This window comes from Helicoverpa zea, chromosome 31 (genome assembly GCF_022581195.2).
Source record: "Helicoverpa zea isolate HzStark_Cry1AcR chromosome 31, ilHelZeax1.1, whole genome shotgun sequence".
Taxonomy (NCBI): domain Eukaryota; kingdom Metazoa; phylum Arthropoda; class Insecta; order Lepidoptera; family Noctuidae; genus Helicoverpa; species Helicoverpa zea.
In genome coordinates this window covers 13,188,191-13,214,186 of record NC_061482.1, presented here as the reverse complement: position 1 = coordinate 13,214,186, position 25,996 = coordinate 13,188,191, and the positions used below count along the sequence as shown (strand labels likewise).

At 35.9% G+C, this 25,996-nt stretch overlaps 4 protein-coding genes and 1 long non-coding RNA gene across 5 annotated transcripts; all 5 read left to right on the top strand.

Moving 5' to 3' along the window:
* Positions 1–394: 394 nt before the first annotated feature.
* Positions 395–3,608, top strand: LOC124645217. Its single transcript, XM_047184999.1, has 3 exons — positions 395–451; positions 810–971; positions 1,750–3,608. The coding sequence occupies exons 2-3, from the start codon at positions 812–814 to the stop codon at positions 1,899–1,901; spliced, it is 312 nt and encodes a 103-aa protein (XP_047040955.1). The 5' UTR covers positions 395–451; positions 810–811; the 3' UTR covers positions 1,902–3,608.
* Positions 3,609–7,925: 4,317 nt separating this feature from the next.
* LOC124645112 lies at positions 7,926–9,715 on the top strand. The gene is made up of 2 exons (XM_047184859.1): positions 7,926–8,201; positions 8,568–9,715. The coding sequence occupies exons 1-2, from the start codon at positions 8,048–8,050 to the stop codon at positions 9,041–9,043; spliced, it is 630 nt and encodes a 209-aa protein (XP_047040815.1). The 5' UTR covers positions 7,926–8,047; the 3' UTR covers positions 9,044–9,715.
* A 2,197-nt stretch (positions 9,716–11,912) lies between these two features.
* LOC124645280 (protein PXR1-like) lies at positions 11,913–13,587 on the top strand. Its single transcript, XM_047185079.1, has 2 exons — positions 11,913–12,041; positions 12,761–13,587. Exons 1-2 carry the CDS (start codon positions 12,035–12,037, stop codon positions 13,111–13,113), a joined length of 360 nt encoding a protein of 119 aa, XP_047041035.1. The 5' UTR covers positions 11,913–12,034; the 3' UTR covers positions 13,114–13,587.
* A 2,038-nt stretch (positions 13,588–15,625) lies between these two features.
* Positions 15,626–15,958, top strand: LOC124645499. The gene has a single exon (XM_047185318.1). It carries the CDS (start codon positions 15,626–15,628, stop codon positions 15,956–15,958), a length of 333 nt encoding a protein of 110 aa, XP_047041274.1.
* A 7,604-nt stretch (positions 15,959–23,562) lies between these two features.
* Positions 23,563–25,551, top strand: LOC124645225. Its single transcript, XR_006986189.1, has 2 exons — positions 23,563–23,693; positions 23,786–25,551. It is a non-coding gene; the product is annotated as an uncharacterized LOC124645225 (long non-coding RNA).
* The last annotated feature ends 445 nt before the right edge of the window (positions 25,552–25,996 follow it).

Here is a 25,996-nt window from a genome sequence, read left to right as displayed (position 1 = left end):
GCGCGTAAAGCTAAGAAAAGTTTGCATATAGGTATAACGTGGAATCAAGCAGTATAGTCTCTATGTAAACCTTCAATAGCATATAGTCTCATAAAAATTATCAGATATTGAAATAAATAATTGCAGATGAACAATTAATCCTTCCCCTACATTGAGCCAAACCCACAGACCTGCCAGTTGAAGCCTAATTTATGTTGGATACATAAAGTAGAATAACAACTTTATAAGTACATTCGGAAATGTGTATTTTCGGCGGCAACAGATATCATAAAGGCTTAACAGCCAGTCGGACTGCACTTGCGCAGTTCAGCAGTCCATCAATCAATAAAATAATTTCAGTTCGCTGCAGCGATAAGGTGTCGGGCTGTCTCGGCGTTCACTTCAAAGCTCCGGAGAAAAACTTATCGTCACGCGAGTACCTGTTGAGTGTGAGTCTAAGAAAAGATTAGCGGTGAGTACGACTCCTTGTATATTTATTAGTGCTAGTAATAGAATTTACACCATTCTGTTATGTGATAATATTGTTCAAGGAACAGCCTAGAAGATCGTTTTGTGAGTATAATATTAGGCTAACACAGGGTCAGTGAAAGTATAGATGTGACCTTAGTACCTACACTGACGATGCTGTGGTATAGTATGCCCCTAGAAGCAAATAGCGTTGATTGACGTCCTATCATGACGATCTATTTTTAGTGACACAAGAGTTGGTCACACAAGATCTTGACCCTACTTTAGCATAATTAGGTCACAAAGTAAAATATTCTCACTACCTATATAAGTTGTTTAACAATCAGCCTCTTTGTTCACAGCAATGAACTCGGACGAGCTGAACGATCGGAAGCAGAAGCTCAACAACATCATTAAGAAGATCACTGAGAGTCAGCTCCTGAAGATTCGGGAGGCAGACTCCAATGTCCGCACTGTCCGCCCCGACTGCAAGTTCACCATGAACCCTCAAGAACGAGATAACGGTTAGTACTATTTATTTGCTTATTATTATAATCAGGCAAGGTCACAGTTCCAGAAGGTAAATAAGGCATTCAACGTTTGTAGCCACCTCAAACTATAGCAGCCTTGATGCTCGTGTTACGTAAGTAAATCCACAACTGGGCTCATAACATAGTCATAAGCGGATCGATAGCAAATATGGCCTACGATGCTACGCCGCCGTAGCGGATACGTCTACGACGTAGCAACAATTATTCTGAACCGTTTTTTGCTGGTTACTTCTGACAGTTACTATGATTTATTTGTGTAATTTTACAATTTCATGGTGGCCTAGTGGGTAAAGGACCAACCTCTCAAGCATGAGGGCACGGGTTCGATCCCAGGTCAGGCAAGTATCAATTTTTCTTCAAAGCAACTCTTCTAAGTTTGAATGTACTTACTAAGTATATCTTAGACACCATTGACTGTGTTTAGGATGGCACGTTAAACTGTAGGTCCCGGCTGTCATTGAACATCCTTGGCTGTCGTTACAGGTAGTCAGAAGCCAGTAAGTCTGACACCAGTCTAACCAAGGGGCATCGGGTTGCCCGGGTAAATGGGTTGAGGAGGTCAGATAAGCAGTCGCTTCTTGTAAAGCACTGGTACTCAGCTGAATCCGGTGAGACTGGATGCCGACCCCAATATGGTTGGGAAAAATGTTCGGAGGATGATGATTTGTGTAATTTTGATGGTATTTTGTGAGGAATTTAAAACATATAAATGTAATGATCTATATTAACATTCTGAATGGTAACGTTTCAGAGATGCACAAGGCGATGTCTACGAAGATGATCAACGACAAAGAGCTGTGTCACTTCGCGACGAGCAGCGTGTCCACATTCAAGAGTGAGGTGGGCACGTCCGAGCTCCCGAGCGCGCTGCCCAAGCCGGTGGGGCCGGGCGTCACGCTGTAGCTCGCGCAGACACTGAAGCTGCTCATCAAACATGACGCTTCAGTACCCCGCACCGACGACAACTAAATATTCCTACAACTTTGAATATCTGCCCCCAGCGATGTATTCCATCTTTGTGTAATGTTGTAGTTTATTGTGCGTCCCCCCAAATGTCCTTAGCTTGACCAACACCGTTGGAAGGAAGTTTAAATTAGGTCTTTAGACTACAGATGCTCTGATTTAGATTCTCTTTGGGCTTCACAGTTCTATTTTGCCGTCGCAACTTATCAAGATTACTAAACTCAATAATATTAGCGAAATTGTTACAACAATACAGCGGTTCTGGTCAGGCTACATATAGTACGGTTCTCTGGTAGCTAATTAAGTCAAGCCATTGTTAATGTTATGGCATATCCCCATTTGTTGTGAATCATTCATCCTTTGTGTGAATGTCAAACGTTCTATCAAAAGCTTGCTAAAATTGTATTCTTTTTTTCATAGTGCCATTCAGAATTAGTAGAAAAGAAGTAGCGTCACAATGACTAGCAAAGCCCACAATAGTGGTTTGTTTTTTTTTCTAAAAGCTGAGCAAGATGTATGATAAGCGCCCCGCGATGGCTCAAGACAAGCTTCTTTGCAGTTTTTACAATAGGGCTCGCTGTTAAAAGTAACCTTTTATTTAATTGCGCGACCCCATGGTATCTCTGTGTTTAGTGATTACCCAAATGTACTAGAAAACTCATATCTGATAACTGAAAAGATATTATAATTTAGGCACAGTACCTATGTCATACTTTTTTTGATATTTCGAATACTATGCTTGCACTATATAAGAGGTTACTAAACATAAGCTTTATTCAGTCCTGTTATTTCGTTTCAGGCAATTTTTCTGATATTTCTGGCGTTGAGAGCGTAAACAGGGATTAACTATCAAAATTAGAAACTACGTTTAGACTCAATAATTTCAAAGCTTTGCATGCAAACATCATTATATGTGTATCAACATATCCATCGACTGAGTTTAATTAGTATTGTGATGCATAACATTGAAACCGATCCTGCAGTCCAAGGTATCAGTGTTGTTTTCGAAAGAACACGATATTTTCAAATAACAGGCCATTAATTTAATTCTTATAAACTAAAGATGAACAATTCCATACACATTTATGATGTTTGTATGCTGCATGTCCAAGAAACTTGCAGACATAACTATTTAAATAAATCACTTTATTTTATTTTACAAGCGTTACGCTTTTGTTTACATCAGGTTCATATAAGATTTAATTATAGTATTTCTCGGAGATTATTTCCTTGGTTATATCAATAAGTTTCTTGTGAATATCTGTCACTCTAAAGACATAACAATCACAGTGATCATTAGCTTCCTATTCGAATTAAGTGGAGATTTTGAGACTGTTTTACAGTTTTCTAGTAGCATAGGTAATGTTTAGACTCGTAAGTGACGTCCATTGTACTGTACTGAGCTTATTTACAATTATTTGCACCACAGAATTGTGTAAGAATATTGTTTTCGAAACTTTACGCTTATTACGACCTAAATTGTGAATCCGTGACTGTGTTAAGCTAGGTTTACACTGCGACAGAACGTGCGACACCACCAGATGTAAATGCTGCAGAGACTTCTTCATAAATGTCGTTGTAGACCTACCTGCATACATACATTTCATATACTAAAAGGCCGTGGGATTCCTTTCCCGTGGTTTGATTACAAAAGGAGATGGCCAAATTTTCATAGTAAAAAAACCCAGAATCGACAGCAACGAAAGGGGTACCAATGGGTTCATTATGATAGACCTTTGATGGTACCAAAAAATCCAGTCTGAAATCCATGGGGTATAGGAGCTATATCATATTTTCACAAAATAGGTTATGTTGAATTTATGTTGATTTTTAAGATCATTTACATCAAGGCACATAAAAAACAAGGTATACTAACATTATACAAGCCAATATTAATATCTCCATAGTTACAGACTTTGCCTAGAGATTAAAAGATCTTGATTTTGACCCCTACCCATTGCACTATTGACATGAACCACTCCAGAAAAGATTAAACACCGACCTTATCTACTTGGAGAGGTTTCCTAGCTATGTGCAACCTTCATAAACTGGCAAAGGTAAATAATAAAAATAAAAAAAACTATTATTATATAGGTGCATCGGCCCAGAAGTCAGTGTTTTTATAAAAAGTAGTTTAGCATATTCAGTCATTGAGTTCCCTCGATCTTCTCTTCTCTCCATCATCAAGTCAACTTAAAACCTCCACTCTTGTATAGTGCTTATAGACATACAGCTGAGTGTCAAGTTTTTACCCCATGCACGCCTACAACTTCGTAAGTTGTCCTCGATTTCTCAGGGTTTCCATCATCAGATCCTGACCTGACGACTATGGGAACATCTGGAAAGTATACCCTATCAAACAAAAAATAATTTTGCAAATCCCAAACGTCTAAAGAACAGCAAATAGTAAAGGCAAACTTTTTCATAACCTAAATTCTTGATCGAAAAACCGTTATAAAAAGAGAACCCCATGGTTTTCGGATGATATGAAATACTTTTTTAAATCCACACATTATACTGAATCCAATGATACATGTAAAGTTTCTGTCGACTCTGGGTTTTTTTTTGGCCATCTCCTTTAAAATCGGTTTATGAAATGCGCTCATATTAAGAAATTATCGAGCATTTCACGAAGAAAACCTATGACATACTCGTTCATGACATAGTACCCGAGTCGAAGTGTGCAAACCTAGCATTGTGTAAAACATTTAAATCATTAAATTAAATAATTAATGTGGATAAGTGTTATTTAATATGTGTATATTAAGTGTAGGAATATTGTTATCTGTTTTGTGTATGATTATGTTAGAAACGAAAGGGTTTTGGGAACGTTACGTTAAGCTTTATTAAGTTCTTAGTATTCATATCCTTGCCAACAAATAAACATACCTATAGTAATAGGCATGATGACAAATTTTTAAATTCCTTTGTATGATGTAGGTATACATCTATTTTATATGAAAAATTATTAATTTTAAGAAAATGCGAAGTTTTTTTATCAAATAATTGCATTTTTCTCTGTCCACTTTGAATCCGGCGCGAAAACGCTTGTCAGTGTCATGTCGTCACTTGTGACGTCACGACTGAAATTACAAGACGCAATTAAACAACGCTCGTGCAATAATTAAGTTTTTTGTGTTATTAAATATGAATTCGAAAGGGCATAGGTGTTGTGGGGTCCCCCAGTGTAAGAACACATCCAAAACAACTCCTGATAAGTTATTTGTGTACGTTCCTCACAATAAAAAAATACGAAACAAGTGGTAAACTTGCAAGGCGAGATTCAAAAGCAATATTGCCCAGGGTACAACTTTATTTTTGTGAAGATCACTTTGATGTAAGTTATTACATAGTTCTCTAGATTCTAGCATAGTTTATAATGTAAATAACTATTTCGAGGTTAGGTTTCATCTCTCATTGTTTTTTAATTAAACTAGTATACATACATGGAAGTTTTAACATTTCTAAATTCAGCTGAACAAAAATCTTTATTTGATGCCAAAAACTTTCCCAGCATTATGATATCAATTGCCTTGATGAATCCGGGCTCCATAACTCGTGTTATAAACAATTAATTAATTAAAAACAAAGATCGCAGTGGAAGTTCACAATAACGAAATGTGACGTTCGCGCGCTTTCGCGCGAGTTGTTTTGAGAGATGACGTCACGAGCTCTGATTGGTGTTCAAGATATCATGGCGGATTGCCTTATTTCGTAATTTTATTTTATAAAAATACATATTAATCACATTATTAATAAAGAAAACAATGCGCGTTTAATATTCCAAGCTTCAAGTTTAATTTAACAAATATATTATTTTAATGATTTTTGATTACTGTCATCATGCCTATTGCACAGAAACATAATGTGATGTTAATACTCTTCGAAAGACCCGTGAAACATAAAATATAATGTATGATTTCAACAATGACTTATGACATCACATTTGGTGAAAAATGTTTATATGTTGTAAATTAGGAACGATATACAAAACACATTGCTTGCATTATAACACCTTGTGTCATCATCTGCCTAGCCCTTTCCCAATTGCATTGTGGTCGGCTTCCAGTCTCACCGGATGCTGCTGACTACCAGTGTTTTACAAGGAGCGACTGCCTGTCTGACCTTCTCAACCCAGTTACACGGGCAATTTTCTTAAAACACTCATTTCATTTTCATACGAAAGGTACTGTGATCTAAAGATAATTCAGGTTTATCCTAAACTAAAAATTCCGTTCAGACAACTTTAGCCATAATTTCATTCACGTTACATGCGTTAGTAATTATTTTGTTGTCTGTTATGTTTGATGATATTTAATGTAAGAAGTGTAAGACTGCATTCCTTCGGTTCTGGCTCAAAACCGCTAATGTTTTTTCTTAACACACCAACTCGTATTTGCTAAATCTTTTGCTAAATCGTTGTGTACAAAATTCACCATTCTTCTTAATTTTTATGGTTTTTGTTACGATATTCCTGTACCTGTCCATTTACTACTCCTAGTACTTTTAAGGTTGTAGAATATTGATAATGAATGTACATATTTGATGCATACACTTGTGAGATATTAACGAATTAATGTCATATTTTTTGTCGAAATAAATGTTTATTGTGAAAAAGATCTTGAATTATTTATTTTCATCATCATCCTTTAAATTGTCCCACTGGCAGCAAAGGCCTCTCACACAGAAGGATTGAGCGGTGATCGCCACGCATGCTGACTTTACAGTACAGATTTCCTCGAGATGTTTTCCTTCACCTTTAATCAGTCATTTGGCGTTTAAGATATACTTAAGAAGTACATACAAACTTGGAAAAGTTTTATTGGATCTTGCGTGACCTTTAACTTTTTCGTCTACCCTCTCTTCATATCACTTTGGTGCAACTTTTATTGACGTTAGGTAGTCTGACGGCTAATCAACGGCGTTGTCTGCAAAAGTAATTCATTTCAAATGTGTTCACACTGTTTGACACTGATAATAACCTTTTTGGTTTTGTGATTTGATTTGATTATTAAATATCAAGTGCTGTGAACTATCAAGTGGACAGTCGTATTGAAATGTAAGCAAGATTAGTAGTAGTTTAAGTCTTTGTAAACATGTGTGACTTTGTTAGATGCGTAATTGTGAATGTCTCAAGCTGATTATATAAAGGTTTTTACATTATGATTAGGACGATATTTTTTGATAGGCATATCATAAAACTGCCAAAGGACAATGGGCACAAATATATGGGACCTGGTATACCCCACCAATAGGAATGTCATATATATCATTGGATAGGCCTTTTTATGTAGGACAAGATTTACTATGACAGCTTTGCTGAAATGTTTGTCCGTTCTGAGATATAGATCAAAAACTGTGCTAAAGTTAGAACTAAGTAATCTATTGATACCTCAAGTTTTTAAAGGAAAATCTAAGTACTAATAACTTTAAGTCTTGTAAGTACTACTGTGCCCGTTAGGATCCATAATTGTTACTATTATGTAGCATTTCAACCTTTTATTGTACCAACTGGATGTTGGGCGTAGTGAGAAACCGCACCAATAGGAAAGTCATACATATCATTGGATAGGTCTTTTTAACTGGTACAACATTTACTATGACAGCTTTGTTCTATTGTTTGTCCGTTCTGAGATATAGATAACAAACAATCTTAAAACTGATGCTAATCAATACTGTAATCTGATTTTCTTTCATATACAAGACTTACACTTAGTAGTTCTTAGATTTTCCTTTAAAAACTTGAGTTATCAATAGATTACTTAGTTCTAACTTTTGCACAGTTTTTGATCTATATCTCAGAACGGACAAACATTTCAGCAAAGCTGTCATAGTAAATATTGTTCTACATAAAAAGGCCTATCCAATGATATATATGACATTGCTATTGGTTGGGTATACCAATCTGCCCATTGTCCTTTAGAAGTTTATATTGATTTTAGGCTATAAAATTAGTTTTCGAATCAAATTATAGAACAAAGGATTTTGAAACAAAGGAAATAGTGCCGACTCATCTGAGCCCCGGCCAAAATCTAGGTCCACAGGTAAAATAGGTCACAATAAACAAAAATAATTGCACTTGCGCAATGAAGGTTTACGACCATCAATCAATATGTTGCAAAGTGGGAGCCCCAGCCAGTCCGACGCCAGTTGCAGCTGCCGCCAGACGCGCTGTCCTCTCCTCCCTCAAAGTGGAAGGCACCTATCTCTTTGTCTACGAGTGGACTCATAGCCAGCACGGTAAGGCACAGTCACATAGCTTATAATTTAACTTCGAATTAAGTATTACTGATTAAGGTCATTAGGTTTCCCAAGATCATGAACATTAATTAATTAATTAGTGTAACAATGCTAAAATCAGTGCAGTAGATACGCCTACTATTAGTACCGTTTTTTTCGCTATTTTGAAACATACGTAACTAAGATATCCGGCTAGACTAGAGCCGATAGAAAAGGCTCGGGAGATGATGATGATGTAGGTACGATAAACGTGAATGGGTCTGTGGATGGGACTGTACGTTGGATTTACCGTTGAAGCCTCCAGCGAAGCCTCCAGTGGGTTCAGTTAGTAGTAATTACTTTCTTATGATGAAATTATTTTTCCAGAAATGTCGACTGCTGGTGGTGGTGACGAGCCGCCGATAGACCCTCCCTTCGGAGATCTGTGCCCCAATCTGGTCGAGTGGGTAGAATCCGTCTTTGAAGATTGCATGTCCTATGACCGCACCATCTTCTGTTCGTGTAGACTCTGCGAGACGCAGTTCGGTAAAGGAAGACCTGTTGTCACAAGACCTGTTGTCCCACGTACGGATACGAGTTTGGAGGAATTTTACGACGAGCCTCCCGAGAAATACAGTTACCTCGGCTTTCTGAACGCTCGTCGCAAGGCCGCGTGGCAGCGGGAGATCGATCGCATGGATGGTAACGCTGAAGAGGAGAAACCCGCAGCAGACGAAGACGAAGACCTGGGGTTGGAGGCCTACCTCGAGGACGACGACCCGCAGGATGACGCCGACATGTCCGAGTCAGAGACATACGACCCGAACGACTTGGACAAGATAGTCAATGCGATACACCGTTAAGCTGTGTACTCATTGCAAATGTGGCGTACCCCTACGATTATAATTTAAATTGTCACTATGCATTAGATTTCAAGTTAAATATAGTTTACGGCTTGTTAGGTACGTCATATAATTATTATAAAAGTAGCACCGTGATTCTATGAAGTAGTTATACGCTTTAAATGTAATACCCTACCTACTTATGTCAAATTAATTCATTGTGTACATTTTGTTAATTTATTTTTGAGTAGTTTCGTTTACAAAAAAAAGTAGTTTTTATTGATTATTGATTACCGTCAAACGGTTAGTATAGTTTACTTTAGAAGAAGCTTTAATGATAAACTTCAGGTCCAAAATTTCACTATTAATTCTCTAATTCTGGATATATTTTAAACAAAGTTTTTGTACATCGGTTTTTCGGCCTAACTTTAACTATTGATCAATACAAAAACGAGCTTATTTTTAAAGTACCTGTTATAATTTAACATTAGATAAGAAATTGTGATGCCAAATTTTATACTGCTTAAACTTAAATCAGGATTGTATTACTGAAGGGAGAAAGGTTTATTAATATTACTTTAAAGATTTTGGACTATTTTCTATCTTTGTATTGATTGTTAAACTTACACTGTTTATTTTTTTACTATTGTGTTACTCCTTTGTGAATTAAATGTTGAAAAAATTGATGAAAAATTGTCGTTTTATTCCATCCCGGTATATTGTCTCCAGAATACAATATTAATAGTAGGCTTTATAAAACTATCAAGTTTCAATTAAGTAGTTCTTATACATTAGATTTCATTGACATCTAAAATACCCCAATTTCGTAAATGATGATCATCATAAATATTATGGTCAATGAAATTATAGAAACCTGAAATTTGGTGTGTACTAACATTAGCTATGTCAGTACAGAGATTACAAAAATATAAAACATTGAACTTTTGACCTCAACCCGTTAAATTAGAGGGTTACAATTTGTATGAGACAAATTTTGGTGCTAGAGGTCTGAAAATTGATGGGGTCCTTGTTATAAATAATAATAAACGTATTTTAGGATTTCAAGTAAATCAGCCTCCATCCGTTAAATTCAGTTCTGATTGATTTCGGTTTTCCTGAGATCTTTGGATTTGAGAAAACTATCGCTATATATAGAAGTATATCTACATTATCTCACAAATCAATAAAATAATATAACTATGTAGGTACAGATGACATTTGATATTAAAAAAAACATGATTAGTTATTTTTTCTTCGTTATCCAAAAAATATATGAACATTCCCTCTTTTTATCGGTTTCTTATAAAATTGTTATAAATATAACTCAGTATACTTAGGAAACGTGGAATTTAGCAAGTTACAAAAATAAATTAAATCCCACAAAAACATTTTCATGTAAAGGGTTGCCAAGACGAGACACTGAGAGACGCTCGCCATGACAAAGATCAGAAGAGATATCCCGCAGAAAAAAGTTTCTAATATGTCTACTAACTTCTAATTTTACACTCGAATCGCGGTGAAATACTTAAGAGAAAAATGAAATATAGCAAAACCAATGCAAAATAATTCATTCATTTAGGTCATTAGGTATCCTTAATGACAGCCAAAATGTTCACATCACAGGAATCACCAATATGTCAAGCCTTGCGTAACACGGCAGTCCAGATTTTTCCAGGATCCCGTTTTCTGTAGGATCCTGCAAAATGCTGTTCCCGTCGATTTGTGCAAGTCGGTTCTGTCACTTGAAACTGGATCGTTCGTCCAGTAAAAAGCGGAATCCCGTTTAATGACACATATATTTCTATATCAGTGTTCACACGGCTTCCTGCGTGCGGTTTTTTGCCGGATACTGTATTTTGCGGGAAAGTGACTTACAAAAATACCTAAAGTCGAGCGTTGTGTCACGGTAGGATGAACCCAGAATCTTCTATTTCGCTGCAAACGACGCCGATAATACCAATAGACTAGCAAAGTATTCACGTCCATTTCGCCTGATCAGTAGCGTAGCAATGGTAAAAAAACAGGATACAGCCCTTTCACACGGTAATCCAGTTTTGCGGGACCGGCCTTCCTGCAAAACTGAACTACGTGTGAACACAGCGTCCGTTTTTGCAGGATCCAGGGAAATGCCGGCCCGGAAAATCTTCACGTGGTGTGTTGACGACATGATAGGGTACAAATTTTGAGTTTCACCAGCTGGACACATTTGTGGTGAATTTAGTGTGGCAAGATGACGAATAAGCCAAAAAAAAAACGCGATTCGCGGTTATAGCTGCAATCCATCTGGTATATCTCGGTAACAGCTGCTTTTTCATTCATATTTTAAATATTGTTTACCTTTACATCAAAACCTCCTAAAATCTTAATGGATTTCAAAAATCCTCTAATCAAGGTATCAGAAAATTTACTGGAAGCTGTCTTCACAAACAAGAAATCCTTGTTTCGCGAGGCTAAAGCTTAAAGTCGTGGTTATAGCTCGGTCATAGCTGCATTCGCCTGAATTATTGTGTGCGAATATTTTAATGATATATGATTAAATAGTTTCGATTTCTGGCCAGATCTAGAATTCATCATATTCATGTTAATAGTATTTAATAGAAAATTTATACTCTTAGGACGCAGAACAGAATAAAGCAGGTAAAATCTCAGCTCAGCATCCCTAACTATTCATATTAATTTTTAGCCGTTCGTCTTTAAAAAGTCCCCAAAACAAACCAATTACATTTCAATTCACGCGGCATTTTCTAAGCTTCTCATATCAATGTTGCATTAAGATAACAACCCATTACCAGCTATTGTAGTCATTATTTTGTTAGTGGCAACCTTCCTTAGTATTTAAATCTACGTACAATAGTAGTATATGCACAACTCCGTACCTACTGCAACTGCGCGGTTCAGGAACGGACAAAATCAATAAATTAATTTTAGAAGGCGTTGTCTCCGAGGGCGATTCTGATCAGCTCCCGACTTTTGGTGTCCATTTGCTGTTAATTTGCAGAAAACCACCGAAAAATGTCCGGTAAGTACTTATTGTGTCTTTTTTAATACAGCTGTGCATAAGTTGTTAGTTATTCGATTAACTTGTAAAAATATGCTCGAGCCATCTCAGCCATCATTTTATATTGCCCTTGCGAGTGGGGTAAAACGCGAAACTTTAAAGTAGATGAGCATTATATGAATATGTACGTGTCGTTTGGGATTAGGTCAGCTATTGTACCAAAATAAGTATTTTTTGCCTAACAAAGAACTATATTGTATGATTAGGATACCCTGCCTCAAACTGTAAAACTGCCGCGGCGAGGTTTTCTTACGGCGAAGGATTCTGTTTAAAGTGATTAAGCGATAATACTAGAGTACAATGTGCTTCGAAAGCGCGGCCTCGCAGTACACGCCAAGTGCGATTTTCAGTTCTTTGTTCATATACTCGTAACATGGCGGAACCTAAGATGGCGACCACGCCTCTTTTGCGAAAATATTAATTAATATTAAATATTATTTCCGAATTTCCAAATATTTGGGTCCTCAATTGACTTTGATACTCGATTTAGAATATTTTACAATACAATTTTGAAATTATTTTGTTTGGCGAAATTTTCCTGAAACAGTGCTATTGAAAATAAATACCGCGTCAATTATAACTAACAACAACAATCTTTACATTATGAGTCTCTTCATTTTTGCAGTACTGAAAAGTGGTGAATGTTCAAATAACTTATCCAAAATGTAATGTGATTCCAGATAACGCGGAGAGTGTGGAGCAGTACGACGTGATAGTGGAGCAGGGGGTCCTGGACGAGGGACAGAGAAAGATAAAACAGAAATACGCAGTAGCTCTGTGCGTGGCGGCCACCTACGTGCCGGAGACTCACAGCATCCTCATTGCTGCGGTCTGCAAGGACACCGATATCCCTATCCCGCCGAAGGACAAGAAGGAGAAGAAGGAGAGGAAGGAGAAGGATAAAGATAAGAAGGAGAAGGAGAAGAAAGAAAAGGAGAGGAAGGAAAAGGAGAGGAAGGAAAAAGAGAGGAAGGAAAAGGAGAGGAAGGAGAAAAAGTCCTCAAAGAGAGGCAAGAAACACGGATCGCCCTAAATAATGTCGATGTGTGTGTGCGTGTGTGTATGCTTAAACGTTGTCTCGCAGAGTACGCCTCTTCCATGTCGTTATATTTCTTTGTTTACTAACACTTTGGCAAGCAATTCATAATTATTTCAGATTGTAATTAATTCACCTTTCTGCTATCATTGCTATCTAACACTAAAGTTGTTTCATCTTTTCAAAGAATGATTGTACACATTCTCGACTACGTCGTCATTTGCTCAACTAACAAAATTCATGTCAAAAATCGAATTAATTTGAACATATCAAGTACACAGCTTTTCTTATTCTTAAGTATATTAGAATTAATTTTAAGTATTATCTCAACAACCTAACAGGGTGTAAAATGGACTACTTACTTGTATTTATTATACTTTAAGATAACCTTGATATTTTTTTAGAAAAAAACTTTTTTGGTGTTTGTTATCTAATGTTTTCTAGTCGCCCTAGACCCTAATTTTTTTAATAAAAAAGGCGATACTCGCATGGTTTTATTTTGTATTTTCTAACCTTTCCCAAGGGTGGCGAGCAGGATGTAGGGATACATAAATACACTAGCGTAAGTAGGTAAGCATTCATTGTCACATGACAAGCGGGTGGTGTGCCCCTGCATGCACTAATCTTTAGTGCAAGTGACAGACTCAAGTGCAAATAAGCTATCCTGCTTATTATGAAATCATGGCTAGCTCGCTATACCTACTTTTGTTGTGTTGAAAGAGGGTTATAATTTTTATGATCTTCAAGTTAATTTCAATGAACAGAAAATGTAACCCTATTAGACGTACATAATTGGTGGCAGCAGTTACTTGTAAGTAAGTATTATTAAGTAAGTATGCGATGCCTTTATACCAAAATCTCAAGGTTTTCTTGCAATCTAATTGGTCAAAAGTATGATGTAATGTTGGGATAAATGTGAGACAGCTTATGGTGTCATTCTTATCAGTGACCACAGTATGAACAGACAGGACATTATGGCAATCTTCAAATTACTGGTTGGTAATGAAAACAAAGGGAAAGTAAGTACTGGAAAATGAATTTAGAAGCTGATCATTTTGAGTTATAGCCAAGTAAGGAGATGTTGAAGCTACTTTCATGGCAAAGTTCAGTTTTTTTGTCTATTAGCCATTGGAACCTGTGTCCAGTGTATAGGTATGTTGAGGAGTACTTGGAGATGGGTGTGTCGGCTTCCAGTCTAGCTGAGCTGAATTGCACTTGCGCACAAAGTGTGTGCATCAATCAATAAGAATTTCAAAACGCTGTGATTTAGTGATCGCTCCTCTCTTCTTTACTGAGTTTTTAGAAAGTATTTTTTACTTAAAAATTAACTCGTGTCTAGATTAAAAAGTGAAACGTTCAGCGTATTCAGTAAGTATACTTGTTTTGTATTTTGATCAAGAGTTGAGTATTCACTGTCTCGGCAGTGCTAATGTTCCTAGATCAATTAATCAGTATTGAGAGTGGTGTAGAGTGAACGTTAATTGCAATATGATTGAAAGCAAATTAGTGTTCGTGTAGTTGATTGTGACTGAGATAGGGGAATGATAGTTTCAGTTCTATTAAAAGAATAAGTTTTAAATTGAAATTTATATTATTGTTCTACTAAAGTGACCCGTTGAGTTTCTATGTGCAGATTAATAATGTTAATATTTCACTTGACATTAATAGGTAATTAAAGTTTGAAAGTTACTTTTACATTTTGAATCATAAAAATATAAGTTTCTTAATCAATTAAGTTTTCAGTAAATATGTATGTTAAATGAGAGAGTTAGAGTTGGATATGATGAGCCTCAAATTATAGTTAATCTTCAAGAATGAAAGTATTAGGTGTAACTGTCTATGTAACAAACACCTGGTACAACAACATTCATGTTACTAACATTTCCATCACCATCTCCTAAGCCTTCTTCCCAACTATGTTAGTGTTGGCTTCCAGTCTGACCGGATGCAGCTGAGTACCAGTGCTTTAAAAGGAGCGTCTGCCTATTTGACCTCCTCAATCCAGTTACCCAGGCAACCCATTATCCCTTGCTAAGACTGGTGTCAGAATTACTGGCTTCTCTAACGACTGGCAATGATGTTAATTGACAGCGGGACCTAGAGTTTAACAGGCCCTCTGTAACACAGTCTTTGTTGTCCAAGATATACTCAGAAAGTTCATAGAAACTTAGAAAAGTTGCATTGGTACTTGCCTGACCTAGAATCGAACCCACACACTCATAATTGAGAGTTTGGCTCTTGACCCATTAGGCCACTACGACTTCTTGACAATAACATTCTTGTGTTATACTGCTAATATTATAACTGCCAAAGTCCGTTTGTTTGCTATACTTTCACGCAAAAACTACTTAATCGATCATCATGAAACTTTGTACACATATTCTTGGTGGTACTAGAATGAATATAAGATACTTTTTATTAACACACCACGAGCCGCGGGCGGAAGCTAGTTTTATATATGTAGAGTATATGATAATTGCTAACAATGTCCAATCATCTAATTCCAGCAATGGGCACCATAACGCACCAGGACAACGTGAACCGAAGGATCCGTACCCAGGAGTACGCGATGAAGCACATGAACAGAACCGATGCTATCCAGGACGATGCCTTCAGCTACCGCAGTGACGTCATCCAGACCTCACTCTACTGCGCCTGCAAGGACTGCCTCAAATTCTGCTGCTACTCCAAGCCCATCAAATGCATTGATCCTTACCTCATCGATATGAGGTTCACTTACTGGATATATCAGGGACTGGTAAAAGCCAGCAAGACGCAGACTGCAGTCTCAGGGCCGAGTGCCAACGAGGACGAGCCAAAGGCAAAACGCCGTAAGGTTTAAAGAATTTTCTAACTTTTTTGGTGGCACGGGCAAGATGTTGTATTGTGGTTCTTGTCTTTTTCTATACTCGTATTTATACTACTTTTATTAAGAACTGATGACGTAAGGGACGCGTTTATGTACTCATTTTTAAAGTACTGAATGGGATTATATATGGTTTTTACTAATGGGGCTGATATTATTTTCATAAGAACCTACTGAAATATATAATATATCTCACTGCAGGTATAATAAGCTACGTGTTTTATAATCAACTATATTGAAAGGAACCTTTTTAAAAAACTCATGGTAAAAAATTGACACAACCGAATTAAGATTTGCTCCGCTGATATGATATACTTAGTGTCAGTAAAACGATTGATTTCAATAAAAGTAATATCCATGCGGCATTTATTGGGTATTTAAAAAATATTTTGGGTGTATTGTGACAATCAGGGGATTTCTGAGCATAACGCAATTAGGATTAAGATTTTTACCGAATTTTATATACTTATACTCATTTAGGATTTAAGTAATTTTTGCCATTAGCGTAGGCAATATGTGTGTACTTAAGGAAAAGCAATTTGTGGTTTTAATAACGAGAATGCTGTGAATAAGTTTTATTGTATTTTTAATGGTGATTCACTTTCTTAAGGTATTTCACAATTATGTTATTTAGTGTTTATTACGTAAGTGTTTTAAAAATATTCAGTGGACTGTATCAAATGCACAGTGATTTGTTTACGGGTATATTAATTTTAAGAAAACGAAGTATTTATGTTGCTATTGTTTGTTAAATAAATTTTTTTACAGATTTTTTGAGTAAGATAAATGTTCGGATAAGGAAAACTTTGCATGTTACTGTGAACACTTTTTATTCTCATAATTGTACGACAATGATGTAATTTTTATATCAATAAAGGATTTTGAATTTGGATTTTGAATGATTTTACTGATCAATGGTTGTTTCAATGGTTGGTTGTTGACAACGGGTGAGAGACCTGTGGTGTGTTGAGTAAATAAATAAAGTCTGGTCAAAGTAAAACAGTGGTTTGTTGTTAACAACTGTATAGAAGGAGTCACCTCTAATAGTGTATTGTGTCTGTAAATAAAATCTAGTAAAAGTAAGACAATAAATGGGTGTTTCTTAACAATCTGTAGTATGTATCAAAACAATAAAACGACTGATTATCACATCAAGATATATTTCAAAACTGTCAAGAATATTTTAACATCTTAGAGCAATAGATAGACATTTTAATAATGTTTAAACAAGTAATAAATACAGTAATATTCAACTATTAAAACAAAAAGGATCACAATAAGTAGGTACATCATGGCGATATTCGAAGATAGGTAATGGATTAGATACAATATCTTTTTCTCAAATTTCTAATTGAATAGATATAAGCTCAATAAAACTCCTCTAAAAGACCGAAGATACGACACAAACATCAAACACATAAATTTGACAATTCGAAGAATCATCAGTTGGACCTGCGCCTGGTTCAGTAATCCTCGCTCAGGGTGTTAAAGTAGATGATAATCTTGGAGCTCAAGATCATCTGGAGGAGGTAATCCAAACCGAGGAATACTATCAGGATGATCAGAATAACGATGAGTGTCTGCACATCCTGAGGATTGGCAGTGAAGTACTCAATGACGCGGTCCAGTAGGAACACCATCCTGACCGATCACTGACTTCAAAAACAATAGAGTTCGGCTAGGCCTACGTTGGTTTACATCAAAATGACAGAAGATGACAGAGTCAACACAATATTACACAATATAAGTATAGTTCAATCACTGTCGCACAACACCACAAGACCACAAGAGTTCTATATTCTTGAACACAAAGTGAAGAGCTGGTCTGGTTTCTTTGTCCAGGGCCGGAATTTCGAAGACTCCACAGGTGCGCTTTGTTTCGAACTCGGTGAACCAGTCGGCAGTCACGAAGAACCGCGGCGGTCCTCGGGTGGCCTCACCACTCTGTCCACTCAGATGTCGTGAAGGGCAGACGAGACAAAGGGCCGGTGATGTTGAAGCTCTCTCAGGAGGAACAGGGTGATCCCGGAGAAAGTTAACGAAGGCTGAAGATCTGATAGCTCTGCACTCTCCAGCAGTCAATCCGACGACAAAAAGCAAGAATTTTCAAGAATTTTCTTCAGATTTAAATAATACAGCGCTGAGATGGTCACTCCACGAAATTCGGGCTTTCAGTGAAAATTCGCGCATGTGTCCTGTATATCTATGTGTAAGGGAAGTAATGATTTTGCATCGTTACTATTTATATCAACAAATCACGATCGTTTATATTGACGTCAGTGCACAGTGATTGGTGTTCGTGAGTCACGTGACCTTCTGGAACATTCGGGAAGCTTCCAAACTATAGGTACTATAGGATTTCGCATTATGTATATAATTTTCCTGCGTAGAAAGTGCTGCCACACCGGAAATGCGGGGGGTTGTTGAACAATATTAAGGTGATTTCGACAGGACCTCTGGTTTTAGGGTAAATATACAAGGACTGTGACGTATTTATTGCCAACCCTGAATGTACTTGGGTAATCTTTTATGAGACATCAGCAGATCAAAATTAAATAAGAACAAGTCTCTGATGTTACTATACTCCTGTTTTGTTTAAAATGTTTTATAAATATTTTTATAGTCAATGATAAATCCAAAAATGTTTTAAACACTCATTACCAAATTTTGTATTCCGATTTACCCACTGACAAAACTTGATGGGTCAAACTTGCCAACCAGGATGACCAAAATATTAATGCAGTTGAGGGGGGCGCTTCAAACAAAAACATATATCACACACGGCCAGAGACACTTCAGAACATTTAGTTCCGGTTTTGGCCACCTACCTGTGTAAATTAGCATAAAGCGAATATTACCAGTAGAAAAAATATGGATTTCATTTTTCTGCCTAAGGATTCTGTAAATGTGAAAAAAGCATTGACTTATAAATGTTTTATTTAATCACAAATATTTTTTTTCTTATATGGGTATCTTAAGCCTATCAAATCAAGTAATTAAACCAAAGTTTGGATTACTTATTTTGATAAAAAGTTACAGCTGTTGAACTTTTGTATTCCTAAACTTTCATAAAATACTGATAACATGCTGTTCCTTCCGCGTTCCAAAGGAACTTGTTCCCACATCCAGAAAAAAAGTAGCCTATATCTTGAATCCTAGACTATCTTTGTACAAATTTCAGCCATTCAAAGCCGGGCAGGAAGATAGGGTTACTTTCATATCAAGTGCATAATGATTTGGCTCCTACAGACGACAGTATTTTAAGCAGTCTGCAGATTTTTGTAAAATAACTCTGAATAGTAAAACCATACAGCAGAACTCGATTTCGCTTATGCAAATTTTCATTTCATCTGATCTGGACTGCACTGAATTAGATTCAGAAAAAGATCTTTTAAGCAGCTTGTAGGGGAAACGCACCATATGCATGGCAGAATGCAAGGTGAGCAAAGTCGTGTGAGAGCGTGATATATGCGAGGCACGGACAGTTACTGCGCGCTGGTATGAGTGGACAGTTCGATCTGGGGGTTTACGCGAAATATATCCGGTATCCGAACACGGTGTTTCTCTCAACCCCCTGCGCCCCACGACCAGAGGTAGTGCTCAATTAGGGATCCATCCAACAAACGATCGCTAAAAGTTCAAGCTTGAAAGAGTGGCCAGTAATTCTAACCAAGTATAAATAATATACCAGTAGAAAGTACAACAGCCACATCTGGCACATCGTTTAGTATTATCGAGTCAGGCAGTTTTTAATGCATGCCACACTGATTGTAGAATTAACATAGGGTCTGCACTAGCCAAGCGCTACGCCCACAAATCAATAACAAGGTGTTTTTTGGCGAGCTTCGCGGCAGTCGGTGTAGCCAACTGAACTCAGCATACACTTGGCTAATTAAACGGATTTTCAGAGTGAAATAAGGTAAGCAAAATATTTAACTATCACAATTTTTTGTCATTAATGTAGTATTAAATGCTTAAAGATAAAAAATCCCTAGTGAACCGTAATGGTACATGATCGCTTTTTTGGAGTCTTTGACTAGGTCTGTGTTCCATCTTTTGAGCTAAATAATTGGGACTGAATTTTTTGACCTATACAATTCTGAGCAACTTGTGTCAGAGCTGCTTGTGTTCACAACAAAGACATAAACAAAACAAATGAACTTTAGCATCTGACCCTTTAAGTGTTTCATTTCTCGGTTTCAATCATCAAAGTCAAAACCATTTTTTTTATTTAATTTCATCTAGGTAGGCCTATTACAACCCTTTCGAAACTTCAAGCTAATTGCAAAAAGTGGGTCTCATGGAGAAGAACTGACAGACAACTCCGTAGCCTAACAATTAGGTTTAACCATTCCTTAATTCTCATTCCAGAAATGAACCTGGCGCAAGCAAAAAAGAAGGAGAAAGAGACGAAGGAGAAAGATATGGAGAAGAAAACCAAGGGGAAGAAGGGGGAGAAAAGAGCCAACTTCCATGTGCTGGTGGCTATGATATCACCGCATGATAGGGATGAAGATTCCGAGGTTGTTCCTCAAATCATCAAACATAAGGACGAGACGCAAAAACAAGAAACCATCAAGAATGATTCTAAAACCAAGAAAGAATAACCTCTTTTGGCGACCCTTTTGACTGACTCAATCGTTAAAAATGTTGCTTTTTATATTCCATCTTATTCATCGTATTATGTTGGTTGTGACTTTTTAAAATTGTAAGTCAATGTTGGTAAAACTTCATATCAAATTAAACCATATCAAAAACATAATAAAAAACCGTGAAATTTTGATCTTAAACGTAACATTTGCAACAAAATATGTAAGTTAGTAACGCACAAATTCAATAGTGATACGATACAGTTGTGAACCAATTAATCTAGGCACATTTGTCTGACTTTGACTTGTTCTAATGGCTACATTGTAATTTTATTGTCATTAGAAAAAACATCATCGTAGAACATCATTCTAAAATCATCCATCACTATGACTACGTTTTTCTTTTGTGTTCCTTAAGACTGCATCCTGTCCGATCCTCAAAGACTGTGCAATTTTAACCCCAATCTTTTACATTTGATATACTTTTTTTAATGTTTTATAAAGATTAATTTGTTGTCTATTTCTATAACGTATGTCATTTAAGACTATTAAGCTCATTTACTAAATGTTATCGTAATAAAACTCTTCAAAATCACTGTGTTTTCATTTACCTTACTTAATGGCATCTAAACAGATAGGTACTGAAAGAAAGACAACAGACTCAATTAGTACAACGCTGACATCTTTGTCTCACTACAATAGATATCTCTGATAGATATATCTGAGTGATAGGTTTCGTCTCGTGGTACAGCGTTAGCTGTATGTGAAACAAACAGAGCTATAGCTATGCTCTCAGTCAGCAGGCATGTAGGCAATAGCTCCAGAATCGATAGATATTTCGTGTAGGTGTAAAGGCTGTGGTGGACGCCATTTGTCCAACCTTTCCGTCTAGCCTACATCCCTGATACGATGTAAATAATTACAAACTAAATAGGTAGCAGTTATTGACGCGAGCTTGTTTATGTCTAGTATATATTTACGGGCCCTGATCAGTGGAAGAAGGAAATAATTTGCACTTGCGCACAAATACTTAGTGAATCAATGAATAAATAATATTCTAGTGTCTTTATTTGGGTGGAGCTGTGATCATGTTATTAAGAATAAACATTTCAGCAAGAATTTTGTCTAGAAGCAACCTGTTGAGTGAAAGAAGCCAGCCCTTTATGAAAGTACGACTTTTTGTTGACAATTTGCTCGCTGAAACGGCGACTTCAAGTGATAAAAATACTCCGCGAAACAGCCCTCCTACAGTAAGAAATTCATAAAACATAAATTAATTCTGATATAATTCCGATATAATTAATTAGCTATGGAAATAAATTAGAGTGTTTGTGTTTATGCACTAGTGCTATTCTGAATTTTAGTTTTCTCGAAAATAAACATTACAATAATTATTTCATAAATGCAGTATACGCTTGATGTTTCAAGATGTTTCAAAATGTATGGAGCCCCGGCCCACTCTTTGTACACCATTGTACAAAATAGGGAACAATAATTAAAACTGTTTTCGATTAGACAATTAATTTGTCTTTGTTTGGCTGAAGAACACAAAAATATGATACACTTGAGATTGCAACACCCAACACAAAACATCATGGCGGTAGGATAAATAATATACGCGGGATGTGCCAAACATGTGAAACGTCATTAATCAATTTACCTACGTCAATAACCGTCATTAAATTGATTAATGACGTTTAACATATTTATTTGTGTTAATTGTCAAATCTATGGATTACTGTCAGTTTTTTGGTCACATGGTATCTAAATTGCCGAGACGCCATATTCAAAGTCAATAAATCTCATTTTTTTTGTTTTTTTTTTTTTCAATGTCAAAATAATTTATTTACAAAGTTATATACATATTTACAACACAAAAAAAACTTTCCTAGTAGAACAATAAATCTCATTGATAAATAAGTAATTATTACAAGAAAAGTACGCATTTAAACAAATTTATCTGTATTTTTCCCGAATTCCTTAGAACTTTCTAAATTTTTACTGTACATATAGTGTGCCGTATTTAAAACATCTCCTTTACCAAAACATGTGGAAATATTCAGATTCTACTAGCATTAGACTTTTATCAGAATAAGATAGCACTGGTAAATGTATGAAAAACTAAGCACCTGTAAGAAAATGTAGCATAAAGGTGTGAATAAAGGTTCTTTATTTTCTTATCATATATCTTTACAATAAGTAAGTACCTAATCATCATCCCGATGACTTTGATGATGAGGTTGTATATAAAGCTTTGTGTAGGTATCTGATTAACTACAATCGCAACCTTTAATTTCGGACCTTCAGGTAATGCTTTAAAGATCAATTTTAATAAGTTTGTAGACAAAGCGACAGACAAAAGAATTCTAAGAACGGCGCTTGACATTCGGCGCCGTTCTTAGAATTCTATTGCCTGTGTTAAAAATGTACTGTTATTAAAAAGTAAATTATATTTGAAGCAAGATCCCTAAATTAATAATCCCTAAAATTTAATAATTGTTAAATCATCTTGGTAAGTTTTTTTTTTTTTTGTAAAATGGCTAGATAATTATCGACTAAACATAATCGAATTTGTGATTTTTTTTTCAAAAATTCAAGTTATGATGGGAGCATGTATGTTTATGTGTTACCTTTTACATTACCATAAATATATACAAGACACAAAAAGGACTAACCATTAAATTAAGACAGCTAAGTGTTTGGTTTACAAAGTTACTAAAGATTCAATTGTCTATCAATAAATTGTTACTACTGTATTTACATTTTCGGCTAGAAGTATTTTAATTTAAATCTGAGTTTTTAAATTAAAAGTCATAACCATACATAAGTGTCTATTCTATTCTATTTTTGTTTATGGCAAAAACATATCTTAATCCTACCTACTCGCTACGCGAGGGAATACACAAATACCCGCTTTTTTATTATTATATTTTATAAATGTGTTGTATTCCTATTTTAAGCAAACTTCATAACCTGCAACGTCATATTCGTCGTTTTTATGTTCACCATGTTATTCGTCACAGTATTTTGAATTTATTAGTTTTTGAATAATAGTTTGTGTACATCGAATAGGTTCCAGAACTACTGAGCCGATTGAAGTTATTCTTTCACTGTTGGGTTAGGTTAGTGGCTACACTCTCTGCGCTGAACATATCCTGGGTTTTATATTTTATAATTTGCCAGCTAACTCATATAACGACATTTCGTTTTACAGATCAGTGGTGTTCGTAAGGTACGTAGGATGCGTTCAAGCGAGAACGCGAGGAAGGAGATGTTGCCCTTTGAGGTGATTGTCACGACAGTGTACTGCAACTGTAAAGCCTGCGTCAAGTATTGCTGCGACAAGGAGCCAGTCAAGTGCATCGATCCGCGTCTCATGCACATGTGGAATACCTGCTGGATCACCCACGGTCTTAAGACCACCTACAAAACTAATAGGCCAAAAAGACTCAAAAACAACCTGAATCAAAACAAATCAAAACGTTTTAAACCTGAGCAACAACAAGAGAAGTGCAATCAATCCAATGGAAATTGATATGGCCTTGGTGTGTGCTGTTGTGCCGAAAAGAGAAGACCCACACACTGCAGACTAAACAGTCCACCATTTGTTTTCCTAGAATATATGGATTCCAATGAAGGTGCGTGAACTACAATTCATTTTCATACTTATTTATGATCACGAACTATAAAAGTTTGCAGAGTAAAAGAGTGCAGTACGGTAACAACGGGCTCCAATCATTAGTTTTATATTGCTATGTATTTTGTGTTTTTGTTTTTACAAATTTTATATTTTTTTACGCAAACTAGGTATGATAAAAGCGCTCGCTAAGCAGTATTTATCGCAGTTTTGTTAGTTCTAAGGTATATTTTTTGGTTTATTAACGTTGTTTACAGTTTTTATGTGAGCGAGTAGGTTTTAGTTTCTTTTATTAAGTAACTATATTTATATTTTTGCGAGCTGTTAGTAAAATTGTAACTATAGGTATATTGTTATTGTTGATACTTTTTATTGATTTGCATGCAAGTAATGTAAATAAAAAAAGTAATGTAAATACAAAACTTTATTCGTGTTAAAAAAATATTTTTTTTTTTTATGAGCACTAAGATGTTTCTACAATTTGAGGTTAAAGGTAAAGCAAAGAGTTAAGGTAAGATATGTCAAACTACATAGTATCTCAGATTTCCCGCCTTTAATGTAAACTTTCGAAGGGCTGATCAATGATCTCAGTCACAAACATGTAAGTTATTGTTAAGTAATGTTATGTTTATTGAAACCGCTAAGTTTGTCGTGTAACTGGTAGCAGTTTTACCTGTCCCTAAGACTGATTAGTTAATTTTAACTAATGTTAATTAGTTTATACTAACGAAAATAATCCGTCAATGTCCCTTTATGAATATTTTGTATGTTGTTTACACCACTAATGTACTAAAGGGTTAGTTAAGTATTTACTCTGTCTACTGATACAAGACATTTAATAATGTCCGTCTGATGTACCTGCAATTTTCATGCAAATAGAACAAATTTATTCATATACATATCTACACAGTACTCATTAAGATTTAACTATAACTGTCTCACTATAACATATGTCTTAAGAAATGAAACTTGGTTCTCTCATATATGACATATCTGATTTTAAACTGAGACTTTTAAAATTTTAATAGATTATGATATCACAGATGACTTTCGGTACTCAATAATGTAAAAAGTAATACTAACATTCTGTTGAATAGTTTTTGTTCGTTTTTTTTAAATCCAAATCAAATGGATCCAAATTTAGAACGAATTATTATAAAAATCTGTAAACCTTAATTTAAGCAAAAGTTTGAAATGTTTAGTCACATTATATTTTTGTGTAACTATTTTTAAAACATTATATATATGTAAATGAACATAACATTTTGTCGTTGATGTTATCTGTTTCAGCTGTGTACTGAATAAACTGTTGTTACTGCATGGCCCTTGATGTGGCAAAAAGATTACTATCGTTTTATTGCACCCTTTACGTTCTTCCAATGATTTTAAACGAATATTTTTTTTTTAAGTCGTGGTGGCCTAGTGGGTAAAGAATCAACCTCTCGAGTATGAGGGTGTGGGTTCGATTCCAGGTCAGGCAAGTACCAATGCAACTTTTCTAAGTTTGTACGTACTTTCCAATATATCTTAGACACCAATGGCTGATACAAAGGTGAAGGAAAACATCTTGAGGAAACCTGGACTATTAAGTCTGAAATCACCAACCCGCATTGAGCAAGCGTGGTGATTAATGCTCAATCCTTCTCCATGTGAGAGGAGGCCTGTGCCCAGCAGTGGGACGATAAAAGGCTGTAACAGTACTTAACAGTACAGCTTTGGTTTCCTAGGAAAGCGGTACCGTCACATAGCGGCCGTAATACAGCGGTGAATGACGTCACCAGAACGTTG

Bases quoted from the DNA above. Each gene is read 5' to 3' on its own strand.
- LOC124645217 (XM_047184999.1), top strand. From the start codon at position 812: ATGAACTCGGACGAGCTGAACGATCGGAAGCAGAAGCTCAACAACATC. The intron at 972-1,749 runs GTTAGTACTATT...GTAACGTTTCAG, and splicing joins CCCTCAAGAACGAGATAACG to AGATGCACAAGGCGATGTCT.
- LOC124645112 (XM_047184859.1), top strand. From the start codon at position 8,048: ATGAAGGTTTACGACCATCAATCAATATGTTGCAAAGTGGGAGCCCCA. The intron at 8,202-8,567 runs GTAAGGCACAGT...TTATTTTTCCAG, and splicing joins GTGGACTCATAGCCAGCACG to AAATGTCGACTGCTGGTGGT.
- LOC124645499 (XM_047185318.1), top strand. From the start codon at position 15,626: ATGGGCACCATAACGCACCAGGACAACGTGAACCGAAGGATCCGTACC.